This window comes from Notamacropus eugenii, chromosome 2 (assembly GCF_028372415.1).
Source record: "Notamacropus eugenii isolate mMacEug1 chromosome 2, mMacEug1.pri_v2, whole genome shotgun sequence".
NCBI classification, from domain to species: domain Eukaryota; kingdom Metazoa; phylum Chordata; class Mammalia; order Diprotodontia; family Macropodidae; genus Notamacropus; species Notamacropus eugenii.
In genome coordinates, this window is record NC_092873.1 from 137,462,370 (window position 1) to 137,476,528 (window position 14,159).

Consider the following 14,159-nt stretch of genomic DNA (forward strand, 5'->3'; position numbering starts at 1 on the left):
TCTTATGTTCCGTAGTAATTTTTCCCTATAAAAGTTACTACAGATTTCATTACTGTATTCGTATTTATGTCTCACTTATTTTGGATACAAAACAAATCCATTGCGTTCTAAGAAGTGTTCAGTTTTCAATAGTAAAGAAACATAATATACACATAGCTTTGACTTGACAATTAATCAAATTAATGATAAAGCCATCTTTTTTCCTGTTCCTCAGATGCATATTTGCCATGAACTGCTACACCTTGCTTCTTGATTCCCAACTATAATTCCTGTTTATAGAAATGAGCACATTTAGGATACATTTAAAAGAAAGTATCTAGAGCCTAAATATTTCCAGATTTGTTGGAAGTACATCTCATTTACATATTATTGACAGAAATATATAATTCAGTTTAATTGTGAAAACAACTCATTTACATACCTGAAAGGAATTTGTGATTGTTTTTCCATAACTTGATTTGGAAATCTGAGGGGAAAAGTCATGGTTAGCATCTCAAAAAAACAAATGAATGGTGCGGTGAGTTGTATTTTTTTAATCTCTCCCTCTCTCTAGACTTACCTTGTAAGTCCCACATCTCTCTCCTCCAAATATTTTGATAAGCAATACCCCATGCCCGAAATACATTTCCTATGCTTCATCTCTGCCTTTTAGTCTCCTTTTCTTCTTTCAAGATTGAGATCATGTGTGAATCCCTCTGAGAAGTCTTTCTTGTCCATCCTTCCCAATCTTAAAAGCTTTCACCCTCTTCAAATTGCCTTACAATTACCTTACATATGCACAGCTGTATACCCCAATATGCATTTTTCTATAGTCCTTTTGAGTTCTTTGTCTTTCTGTGTCCATAGTCTAGCATAATGCTTGCTCATACTGAGCATTTAATGTCTCTTGAAGTGAAATGAATTAGTGTAAAATATGTAAGATGACATAATAAACAAAGGAGTTAAGAGAAAAAAAACACTTCTGTTTTATCTCCCAGCCCAACTTCATTGTTCAGGAGTCTAGGAATTTTTAACAAAAAATTTGGAAAGTCTTCTTTTTTTAAAATTTGTACTTTTTTCAGATTTCTGTAGTTGTTTGACAGTTACTTATATATCTGATTCTCAATGAGTGGGAGAATAGGCATTAGGAATTTTTTAAAGGGAATATAAACTCTGAGATACAGGGTAATGCCTTATTTTATGAGAGAGAGAGAAAGAGAGACACACAGAGGTAGAGAGAGACAGACAGAGAGGCAGAGAGAGAGGGAAAGAGAGAGGTAGGGAGAGAGAGGGAGAGAGGGAGAGAGAGAGAAAGAGAGAGAGAGAGAGAGAGAGAGAGAGAGAGAGAATAAACCCCTTGAAGACAGCATAGTGCCGTATTTATTTATGTGTCTACCCTTGGCCTTGGAATCAGGAAGACTCATCCTCCTGAGTTCAAATCTAGCTTCAGACACTTACTATACAACCCTGGGCAAGTCACTTATCCCAGTTTGCCTCAGTTTCCTCATCTGTAAAACAAACCAGAGAAAGAAATGGCAAAACACTCTAGTATCTCTGCCAAAGAAAACCCAAATGGGATCAAGAAGAGTTAGACATGACTGAACAACAGCCATGATCTCACAAAAAGTATTTGAAGTAGTTGGTAACCCATGTGTCTTCCAACACCAATTCCCATGCTCTTTTTACTACATCTTACTACTCTGGTCTTTCTTTAAAGGGACTCTGACCATTTCATGTGTGAAAATAGCGAAATCAGGTATAAACACAGACATAGGCAAAGAATTCAATGATAAAAGGAATTCATGGGCAGATGTGGTATTGATGAAATTAATTTTAAATTGTTCACTTGTTTTTGCCGTCACCTCACATACACATTGAAAAGTGGAATAATAAATCATAACTCCAGGATGCCCCACAAGAGAGAGAACATCTGTTGGATTTTTAAATATCTGATTCAATGTCCATTTCTTAGTAAGAAAAAAATAGTTATTAGACATTCTTGTCTATTCTTCTTAATTAAATCAATCAAATTTTATGATGATCAGTGAGGGAGAATCACAGATCAAGCATCAATCTATGTGGCCATATTTTCTGACTTTTGCTTATTGTTTGTATCTGTTGCCATGGGGATAATTATTAACTTGAATTATTCTCCCAGACTTTCAAGTGCTGAAACTTTGAGAGAACTCTCAAAGCTTCAGCTCCCTGGTCCTTACTTCTAAGTATAGATGGAAGGGAATCCAGTTAGTTACAGGCTAATATTAAACTGCCACATGTATTTTGACATTATTGGATGCAATGATGCTTGGACTCAAATCAGAACACAAAACAGTCATTTTTTTCTTCATTTCTTTATCTTTGTTATTTTTCTATCTTGGATAGCTCATTATATTAACAACAGATCATTAAAAATGACAGTAGTTTAAACTACCATGTAAAAATGTAGTTGTTTTTGAGCATTTGACAGATTGTCACGTGGAACAGAGATTAGAATTATTTTCATGGCACCTACAGGGCAGAAAGTTGAAAATAAAAAGGTGAATGCTAAAAATGGACAAATTTAGTTTTCACACACACACACACACACACACACACACACACACACACACACACACACACCAAATAAAACTTTGTAAGAATTAGAACTATATAAAAACCGAGTAGGCTGCTTCCAGAAATTGTAATTTACCCTTACTGAACACCTATCTATAAGTAAAGTTTGAATTCTCATTTGTCAGATATGTTGTTTAGACTTTTGTTGAAGGCAACATGGTACAATGGTAAGTGTCCAGTATCTAGAATCAAGATGACTAAGTTCAGTTCCTGACTCATCTATTTAATGCCTTAGTCACCTCAGTTAGTAAATTACCTTTTTCGACTTCCATTTCCTGATCTGGAAAATGAAGGGGTTGAAATAGAAGACTTCTGATGTCCCTTCTACAACTAAGTCTATGGTTCTATGTCTAGTTGAACTCTTAGGTCAATTGTGCTTCTAAGATTTTCTGATTCTGTGAGATGCAGATATTGATCTTAACCTACACATTGGAGATTTATTTGTAGTAGAATATCACAGAGTTATTTTAAGGGTGTATTTTGTGTTTTGTTTTTTTTTTAATCAACAAGAGAATCTTGTATTTTCTTCACCTTTCACTTCATTATGGGCCTGAGAAGTTGTGGTCTATTGTTCACTTAGTATACTTTCTCATCTATTCATCAGGGATGTCTTTTATATATAATAATAGCTAGTATTCATATAACACCTACTATGTATCCAGAGTGGGGAACTTGCAGCTTTGAGGCCACATATGGCCATCAGGGTCCTCAAGTGCAGCCTTTTGACTAAATCCAAATTTCACAGAACAAATTCCTTTAATAAAAAGATTTGTTCTCTAAAACTTGGATTCAGTCTAAAGGCCGCACCTATTCCTATACCAAACACTGTGCTGAGCACTTTACAAATATCATTTCTTTTCATTTGCTCAAAAATATTGTGAGGTAGGTGCTATTATCTCAATATTATAGAAAAAAAACTGAGGCAAACAGAGGTTAGTGACATGTCCAAAGTCTCACAGCTAGCAAGTGTCTGAAGCTGGATTTGAATTTAGGTTTTCCTGACACCAGGCCCAGTGCTGACTGCTTTTGTCTAGAACATTTTAATAAAGATTTTATAGAAATGAAAAAATAAGCACATGTGCTGGTATAGAAAGTGGAGAGTTAACTTCACATCTGGATTCATTGATAGTAAGAATGTCCAAACTGATGTGTTTCAATTCTTCCAATAACATATGAACTCATTCACTAAGATAAGTATTTTGCAAAATCTAAAGTGCTCTGTAAGCATCAGCTATTATTTTTCAGTCAAGTATCCTTTTGAGTGACTAAAACATGGCTGGACTCCCTTTTCCAAACTATATCTAAGACTGTCACATTCTCAATTGTAGAAGCAGAAGCCTTATCCAAATACAAATATCTCTCTCTCTCTCTCTCTCTCTCTCTCTCTCTCTCTCTCTCTCTCTCTCTCTCTCTCTCTCTCTCTCTCTCTCACACACACACACACACACACACACACACACACACACTCTCATTGTCTGTCTTTTAAAAATACTTTTACATTCAATTTTAAAAATTTTCAGTTCCAAATTCTCTTCCTCACTCAAGCCCTGATCCCATCCATTGAGAAGGGAAGTAATATGATACCCACTGTGTATGTGAAATCAAAATTATTTTTGCTATTCTGTGCCTATTTCAAATAAATATTTATTCCAAGTCCTTAAGGTCTCTAAATGTTAATTGTTATAGTCAAACAAATTTAGACAATCAAAATTTAAATAAATACCATTTCAAAAGATGGCAGAGAAGGTCTCCATGGATAAATTATTTCTATTATAGGTTTTTTTTTTTTGGCTTACCATAAACAAAATTTATGCTCTAAAACTGTTACAGTGAAAATGTGAAATAACATTGCCTCAAATTCATTAATAATGATAGGTCAAATCATGTTATACATTATAAAACAGCATACCATATTTTATATAACATTTCATATCTTTGTAATTCATGTAAACAAAACAAAAATATAAACTGCATTTTGTCTCTTAAGGACTTTTTTATGGGTTCTATTTCTGTGCATGATCTAAAAATTGTTGTCAATTAATCAGGAGTCCTTATATTGAGTAATCCATCGAAACCTTAAAAACAATGTAATCATTTTTGTTTGGCTATGTGCCTACAAAGTTCATTTTTCACAGCCAGAGAAAAATTATTTATATCTAAAGTAGTAAAATGTTAGTTTGTGATTGTAAAGACATTGGTATATATTGGCAACATGTTATGAAATGAAATCCAGGCAGCAGAATTTTTCTAAACTAAGATATGTCTCACAGATCAGTAGAATTAAGAAAAAAGAAAGAATATGAATGTTATCCTTAGTTAAAGGAGTTAGATACGAGGTTTACGTATTGCCACTTTAGAAAAGAATAAGCATTTTGTCTCAGTATTTAGCTTTTTCTGTTTTCAATCACAGCACCTTATGAAATATGCCCAGAGGATAATCTAATGTCGATGGTGTGGAAAAGGACTCCAGCAGGAGATATGGCATTCAACCGATGTCCTCTGAATGCCACAGGTACAGTAGGGGAAAAGAAATCAATTCAAATCACCATTAAGGATAAAAATAAGAAGACTCCTCTTCCTGTTTATACCATCCTCCTTTCTTTCTCCTTTCTTCCTTACCTGTGTTAAAGATTCTCTGATAGTTAACCGGAAGTAGCAAATAGCATACTTAATGGGCTTCATAAATTGTTTTATTTTAAATTAAAATCTATGAGCTAATGAGATGACCCAGAAAATTTTACTAAAACTATTAGGGTGCTTTTGATGTAAGGTGCATGCATTAGGGAAAAGCAAAATAGTAATATATGTTGACATGCAGGACTAAAAGGAAAAAAAAACTACCTCTTGTCTTGCATTTATTTTGATGCTTTCCAGCATCTCAGTTATAAAGATTTTTCTCTGTTCTTTGTGACTTGCAGGCACCACTAGCAGACGCTGCTCTCTCAGTCTTCATGGAGTGGCCTTCTGGGAACAGCCAAGCTTTGCAAGATGCATATCAAATGAATACAGACACTTGCAGCATTCAGTAGGTGCAAAGCCAGCTTTAGTACTTGCTCTGTTTATTCTTTGCTAATGATCTATGTGTGAGAATTTAACCTTCTGTTGTGGAATCAAATGAGAAAAAATGTCTCTGATGAAAAATGCCTTTGAGAAAAAAAATACTATGACAGAATATTTGGGTTTTTTAAAAATCCATGTTAAATTCCTTTGTTCCCAGGGTTTTTTGTTGTTGTTTATTCTGCTGTTTTAATGAAAAAATTCCTTATCTAACATAGTGAGAAGGATTTTTTAAAATTTGGTTCAGCTTCAAAGAAGAGAAAAAAATCACATATTTTGGCTGATAAAATATTTTCTTCAGTAGAAAATGAGATGCTGTTGCTTCCAGCCACCCTGGATAATTTTATGACACTTTAAATTCTTTAATCGTTCACTAGCGCAGAAATGATGATAGAGGAGCATCTTTTAGATATCAAACTTCTCACTGCAGCTTAAGACTAAGACATGTGCAAATGACTAACCTGCAGTGTTACTGCACCAGATTACTAAGAAAATTAAGTACTCATGAAAGATTACGTAGGCCAAATGTTCCAAAGATAGCCTCTCTTTTCCCACACACCATTGAATTATTCATAGAGTGTGATGTATGAATATTTTGAGGACAATTAAATTATGCTTGACATTTTACAAGCACAAGTCAGTATCATTACCTGGGATAGTTGTATATCAGTAGGAGCTTCCTTCTACTACGCATTATGGAAAGAAAGACAGAATTAGAAGTGGACCAACCTTGATTTTGAACATTGTTAAAATGGTTTAAGGTTGATTACACTTAATTTATATTTTTTACTTTCTTGCTGTCATATGCATGCACATGTGAAACATGACTAAAGACCAAATCTTGACTAATGCATGTTTATACTTTCATTCTGAAAGCTAGTTATTTAAGCAAAGACTCACTACTTGGTTAGAGTTGTATATGAGAAATGCTGGTTGAACTTAACTTTATAGGAAGAAATTCAGCATTCAGTAAAATTTAAAGAGTTCCATTTGTCAATTCCAATTAATATATGAGGAGATAGCTTTCAAAATTAAACTATGAAGATGATTTATTAATTTGCTAGTGTCTTCCCTGATGGAAATCTTCAAATAGCTCATCTACTTCCATTACTTTAATTATGACCTCTGTAGAAATGATTCTCCAATCTTTTTCTCTACGCTTTTACTTCTCAATGAACTTCTACTGTTATGTTTTCAATTTTTGGCTGAATATCTTCACCTAGGAGCTAGTAGCTGAAATTCAATATGTACAAAACTGAATTTCTCTTCTTGATGCCCCATCCTTTTCCACCTAATTTATCCATAGTGAAACCCAGGCCAATGCAATATTTGATTCTTCTTTCTCCCTCATCCCACATATTCAATCAACTCTCAAGGCTCCTCAGTACTTGCTCCACAAAATCCATCCAATGCCTTCTACTCCTCCTGAAACTACCCAAATTTATGTCCTTGTTGCTCCTCTTCTAAATCATTACAATAGGATGTTGTCAAGATAGCTACTATCCAGGAGAGGCTCTGTTAAATCAGAGACACAAAACTCCAATATCAAAGCCTTTCCAAAAGACTGTATCCTAGTTTTACCTTCTAATTTAATATATCCTTGAAAAACATTTTTGCTTTGTTTTCTTCTGTTTATCTAAAGTATTTTAGTAGTTTTCTCACTGGTCTTCCTCGGTCTATCATTAATCCATCCAAAACATCCTTCACCCCCTTGCCCAAGCAGTCATTCCAGCATAAAGCTGTGGTGGTAATATTCTTACTTGAAAACCTTCATTTGACCTCCATTGACTATGGAATGAAATTTAAATTGCTTATTCTAGTATTCAAGACACTCCACAATTTAGCACCAGATTTTGCCCACTCCTCTCTATTTCTAGCCTCCTTTCTTATAAGTGGTGATAGAACACTTAACTTAGTGTTAGAAAGTCCTGAGTTCAAATTCAGTCTCACATATTTACTAGCTTTGTGACCCTAGGTAACACACTTATCCTCTCTCAGCCTCGGTTTTATTATTTGTAAATTGGGATAATAATAGCATTTACCTCTAACAGTGGTTTGAGGATTAAAAGAAGAATTAGCAGAGCGCTAACTTTGGGCAGCTAGGAGATGCAATAGTAAAAGTACCAGGCCTAGAGTCAAGAACTCATCTTCCTGAGTTCAAATCTGGTTTCAGACACTACTAGCTGTGTGGTCCTGGACAAGTCATTTAACCCTACTTGCCTAAGTTCCTCATCTGTAAAATGAGCTAGAGAAATAAATGGCAAGCCATTTCAGTGTCTTCTTGAAGAAAAACCTAAATGGGGTCATGAAGAGTCAGAAATAACTGAAAAACAACTGAAAAACAGCGTGCAAGCTTTAAAGCACAATACAAGTATTAGGCATGATTACTGTTGGCATTTATGTAGTCTATGTTATGTAGTCTATGTCTACCAAATTAGACCATAAAATTATATGCATTTGCTTTTATAATATCCATGCCTAGAAGGGGTTCTCCATGGCCTTATCTAATTATTTCAGATTCGATTCCTCTTTTAGGAAGCCTTCTCTGAACACACTCTTTATCTCTTCCATTGACAATGACTTCTCCCTCCTCGAATTTCTTGTAATACTTTGTCCACTTCTCTTCTTTGTGCATATTACCTTTTTTCCTGATATTGTAGTAATTTGTACACTTGTATTTTCTCTCAATGTACTAAAAGCCTTTGGAGAACTAAAACTTCTGATTTAATTAAATAGATCTTCTGAATCACAGGCATTAGAACAGAAAGGGACCTAGGGATTATCTAGGGGAGAGGTGGGGAACCTGTGGTCTCAAGGCCACATAAGACCTTCAAGGTCCTTGGGTGCAGCCTTTTGACCGAGTCCAAGTTTTACAGAACAAATCCTTTTATTAAGGAGATTTGTTCTGTGAAGTTTGGATTCAGTCAAAGATCCACACTTGAGGACCTAGAGGGCCATATTTGCCCTAGAGGTCACAAGTTTCCCATCCCTGATCTAGGAAAATACCCTCCTTTTAGAGATAAGGAAACTGACATCCATAGAGCAGGGGTTAAGAAGCAAAACTGGTCTCACACTCAGATTTTCTGACTCCAAATCTCCTACTCTTTCCAACATACCATGCTGCAACCTATACTGAAGTGACTTGACTTGAATTTCATCTTTGACATGACATATTCATAGTCAACTGTCAATTATTCATACTACTACAAGGGAACAGTAGTATAAATAATAAGAGAATAGATGTTATTTTAGATATCATTTGGATGTTGTTATAAATATACAATAGATATTTTATGAATAAGAGGAAACACGGAATAATTGATACAAAGCAAGCCCCGGATCTAGGAAGACCCAGAGTCAAATTCTACCTTTGAGAGACATTTTGGACAAATCACTTAACTTCTCAGCATTGTCTCTGACTATAAATTGCAGAGGTTGTGTCAAATTGAAATGTTATAATGATTTTTCTCATCCATATTACAAAACCTATATACAACTATATTATAATATAGCCTAGACAATAGGTATTCTTTATCCTTTTTGTTTTCTTAATTGAATAGTTAGGCCAGAATCTTTATAATGATTGTAGAATCATTTAGGAGACTCTGAAGTATTCCACAGATTAATACCATCAACACCATCATCCATAAAAGTTTGATTTTCCCACCTATGAGGAATCCATCTTGGACTTTTATAGGATTTCAGCCTAGTACAATGGGGAAGAGAAGGGACACTGTATTTGATGTCATAGGATCTGGATTCCAACTTGACTTTGTCACAGTATTTCTCTCACACTGGACAAGTCACTTCAGTTCCTCAGTTTCCTTATCTTTAAAATGAGAGGATTGAAATACTTGTTTATGTCTAGTTCTGAATCTGTATTCCTCAATCAAAATACTGAATTCTTGTATCTCCCCATTTTATACCTTACTTAATATTATTAGAAGAATGTCAAATAAGTATATCTGTGATATACAGTTCAAGGAGTCTAGTATAATTTTAACATATAAGTCAGAAACATGAATCCTTTTTTGTTTTGTTTTGTTTTTTTTGGAGAAGACCCTTTAAGGAGGCACTTTGTTCTAAAAAATAAAATTCTTTTTTTTACTAGTCAGGAGACAATAAGCACAGTGGAATCTTTTAACACCATTTTCCACTCTGTCACCAATATATATGTAGATATTCTCATAAAAAACATTGTATATATGAATAGTACATGCTCGTCTATACTAACTGATGTTTCCTGATCACTTTTTTGGTAAGTAATAATGTCCATGTGTTTTGTTTTGTTTTGTTTCTGTACCATTTGTATCTTCCCTTCCTTCAAGTATCAATACGTCCAAGCCATTATAATTGTGTTGTCTCCAACATGACCCTATTCTACATATGCTTCAGTTAATTCATTTACTTTTCCCCTCTTGGCTTCTTCTGTTCTATTTTTACATAAGCACATGCAGGGCTATCATGTTAGAGAACAACTTTGGTGATTAAACAGCTGTTAATAATGGGGAAAAATTTGCTGTAAAAACCTTGCATTTTCTTTTCTATATCTTATCTCTTTGTTCTCCTTCGACCTTTAGCCTTAAATGCCCTGGGCACTATTGTTTATTTGAGTCTCTCATTAAGCTCTCTTTAAAATGGTTTTACCTTCTCTGTCTATCTTGTGAGGTGATACTAAACACAATCTTCCATCATCTTTCTCTATAAAATTTTATAAATGATATAAATTCAAAACTCCCATTACCATTTATTACCATGTTTCACTTGGAAAGAACAGTGGCATGCAAATTAATTGAGACAAAGTAAAATAATTAAAAGTATTGACATACAGTAAACCTTATAACGTTGCACATTTTTCAAAAAATTTTAATGTGCAATATGTCGTCCTTTTCTTGAAGTCACTTGTTTTATACAATTTGGCATTTACTCCACAAAGTTTTGCCAGTCTTTAATTCTTCACTAGGAAATCACATTTTTATCACAGTGGATATTAAACACTCCATTTGTCAAAGCCTGATTTTAATTATGAGTCATACTTTTAGATTGTCTTTTAAATCAATGGAGTTCCCAAACTATTGAAGCGCGTTTATTTCTATATCTTAGTTGCATTTTTTAAACCTTTGATATCATATGGCACATTGGAAGACAACGTTGCATTATGCCTTCATTTGGAAAAATATAATTCTCAACAGTTTTGTTTCATAGTATATCAGTACATTTATCCAAGTTTATCATTCATTCAATAGGGAGTAAGACTTCCAGGTCCAGTGGAATTTTTTTTAAAAAACACAAACATTTTTGATGAATATTTTACAACCTAATGAAAATACCCAATCTTGCAGGTTTATCTAGTTTCTTCTAACAACTTTAGTATAGCCTGGAATTGTTTTTTTTAAGAGTTTTGCAAATAAAAATTACCTTCATTTACTTATTAGCATTCCTGTCTTTGAACTACCTTGTCCATGACAATGTTTTTCCTTCATAGTTGGTTACTACTATTAATATTTTTTTTACTAATCTTCTTACTCTTCTTTCAACTTGAACAAGCCAATGCCTCACTCTTGAAGAATCAGTAACAACCCCCATAGCTTCTTAATCCCTCTGAAGGTCTGAATTAAACTCAGGTTTAATTAGGCTATTGTAGCAATAACTTGTCAGTTCTTGGCACTGCTTTTCATTTTTTACTGTACCTTCCTTTGAATTTTATATGACTGATTCTGTGTCATTCTAGGCTTGAATGATCCTTGAAATGCTTGACTTTTACACACCAAGAGTCAATGCAGTGTTTCTAAAAGTCATTGAATTATGATCCTTAGGAGTTCTGCTATAGAATTAACCAAAAGAGCACAATGAAATGTATGTATGATTTGAAATCCAGTACTCAATGACAGAAACCTAGCTAAAACTGGGGAAACCATCTCTATCCAATTTCATCTTTTCACAGTCACATGTTCTAAGTCAACCTAGTGTCAACTACATATGTCCATTGCTGTAGCAAAATGAGACCATATCAAAATTATTGTTTGTCCCAAGTAATTCAGTGATATATATGTAGATATATATAGATATATAGATATACCTGCAATGGCTGGAACTACTAATCTATTGGTAAACTACTTCATATTGTTATCTAATAGGTGAACTTCAATAACAGAAAATAACTAATAATTTTTTTAAAAGGGTATGTTTACGTTATTATTCAAGCCCTGATTTTTAGAATTTGTACCTTTCTAAAAGGCTTATCTCAGGTATTACCTACTATAGAAAGTATTTTCTGATACCCCAGGTTCAGAGAAAGATCATTATAAAGTTAGAGCTGGATGGGAGCTTAAAGGTCTTCTAGTTCAATTGTAGCATTTTACCTATAAGGAAACCAAGGTTAAGTGTTTTGCCTAAGGTCACATAAGTAGTTAGTGACTGAATCAAGCTCAGGTGCTCTTACTGCAGCTCCCTTGCTTTTTTCACTGCCCCAAAATAGGCAACAGATAGCAATTAGAAGGGAGGAAAGGTATCATTAATATAATTACTTCTTAAGTAAAGCTTTCTGAAATTGTGAAAAACTATAGTATACCTTACAGATGGGCTGTAGGAGTTGTTGCTTAAAATAGTACATAATTGCATTAGCTTAAAAGTTATGTGTATCATTTATAGTGGGAAATTGTGAGCATTTTTTAAAGGAATCAATACAATAGAGATAACAGTACTAATAGGATGTATTAAGTAAAAGAGTAAAATTATTTGAGGAATACGCCCACTCTTTGAATCCTGACCCTGGAAGATCTCTTGATGTTAAGAGAAATGAGACTTCATCCTAGGCTATGAAAAGGAACCCACATTTAGATTCCAGTCTCTTTATCCTTTCATTAGTTGATCTTGTCAATTTACATTGAATCTGAATGACTTAAAAAAAACTTTAAAGGTATGCCCTATAAGACAAAAGGCTCACAAAGTATTCTAAAATGAGCAGGATTAATTGCAGTCCTGAAAGGAAATATTTAAAACATAAAATCCTATGTACAAATTCACTGACAGGTTTAAGGGAATGAATGTAAAAAAGAGAGACAAAAATCTCTCTTTATTGTTTCCTAAGACTGATTTTTCCCACCATTTGAGTAGACTTAAAATAATATCATCTTTCTTGCTATTCATAAATATCCTTTGAAATATTAAGACATCAAGGCCAAAAATACTCAAAGTACCTATATATCCAGGTTTGTTTTGAGACTTAGATGAGATAATGAATATAAAGTACTTTTTAACCCTTAAAGCACTATAAATAGTCATTATCATAATACAGTACATCATATATAAATATATATACATATATATTTAGTATTATATTAGTCTATAGTCACTACTCCTCCATTCTGATGGTGATTTCATTCTCTGAGCTTTCTATTGTACACCTGCTGATCTCAAGCAATATGAACAGAGCAATGCAGGTGTGTGCTGGTAAAAGTTTAACAAATAGTCTGGGAAGGGAGCAGGGGATACATTAAAATTAATCCACATTATTAACACTTTCTTAAATCTAGACAGTCAAAAAACCCCAGTAAATCAAGCACTCATTCATGGTGATTGCCAATTTCTGTAGTGCAAATGCTCACACTGAAAATTTGACAATGGCTTTCTCAAGTTAGTTAGAGCTGGCTCCAACACACCCTTATACCCTCTCTCAGCTATAACTCCTTGTACTCTAGGAAGTAAATGAAAATCTGAATTAAAATTCCTCATTGATTAGGGAATCTCAATCTATATATTATAAGATATAAAAATAAAAGGGATGGTTTCTCACCAATTTTGGTAGTCTCAAATAATATCATATAGGAAATTATAATCACTACTTCTTGTAGGGTAAATTAAGCATCCGAATACACTTGAAAAATTTGGAAAATCCCTGATTAAAGTTCAGTGATCTTTACAAGGTACTCCTCCCAAATCAGAAGGGCAGCCTAATGACCAAGTTTGCAGAAAGAAGATCCAAGCTGGTGCTGAGAATTAGGAGGACACTGAGAGATATCCTACACACACACACACACACACACACACACACACACACACACACACACACACACACACATATACACACACACACACACAAACAGCATATATATAACCCAGACATATATACTATATAAATCTTGGAAATATGTGTGTATGCACATATGTATGTACGTGTACACACATATAGCAAGGTCTTTTTTGCTCCTATTTGTGGATAATATTGTGCTGGTTGGGACAAGTTCCAGAATATTGTAAATATTCCTAAATGAGATTCATAATCAATCAAAGTAATTTGGTAAATTATCCACACAGGAACAACAAAGATGATGAAAAATGTTCACTGTCCAAAATGCTATGTGCAATTGGATACAAAGCACATATTTTGGACAAACTCTGCACATGGATAATGAGCTGCTTCCAGGGTTGAACAGGAGGGAGAGAATGGACTGGATTGCCATTTGGTAATCACATAATACCTTTAATGGTACAGAGCTTCTCTATTTAAA

At 34.0% G+C, this 14,159-nt stretch overlaps 1 protein-coding gene across 4 annotated transcripts in view; it reads left to right on the forward strand.

Moving 5' to 3' along the window:
• Positions 1-14,159, forward strand: part of ADGRB3 (adhesion G protein-coupled receptor B3) — an 897,850-nt gene that overhangs the window by 400,286 nt on the left and 483,405 nt on the right. For all 4 annotated transcript variants that reach the window (XM_072642564.1, XM_072642566.1, XM_072642567.1 and 1 more), the window contains exons 9-10: positions 5,003-5,104; positions 5,511-5,617. In XM_072642564.1, the coding sequence (XP_072498665.1) occupies positions 5,003-5,104; positions 5,511-5,617 (209 nt within the window). The remainder of the gene's footprint in view (positions 1-5,002; positions 5,105-5,510; positions 5,618-14,159) is intronic.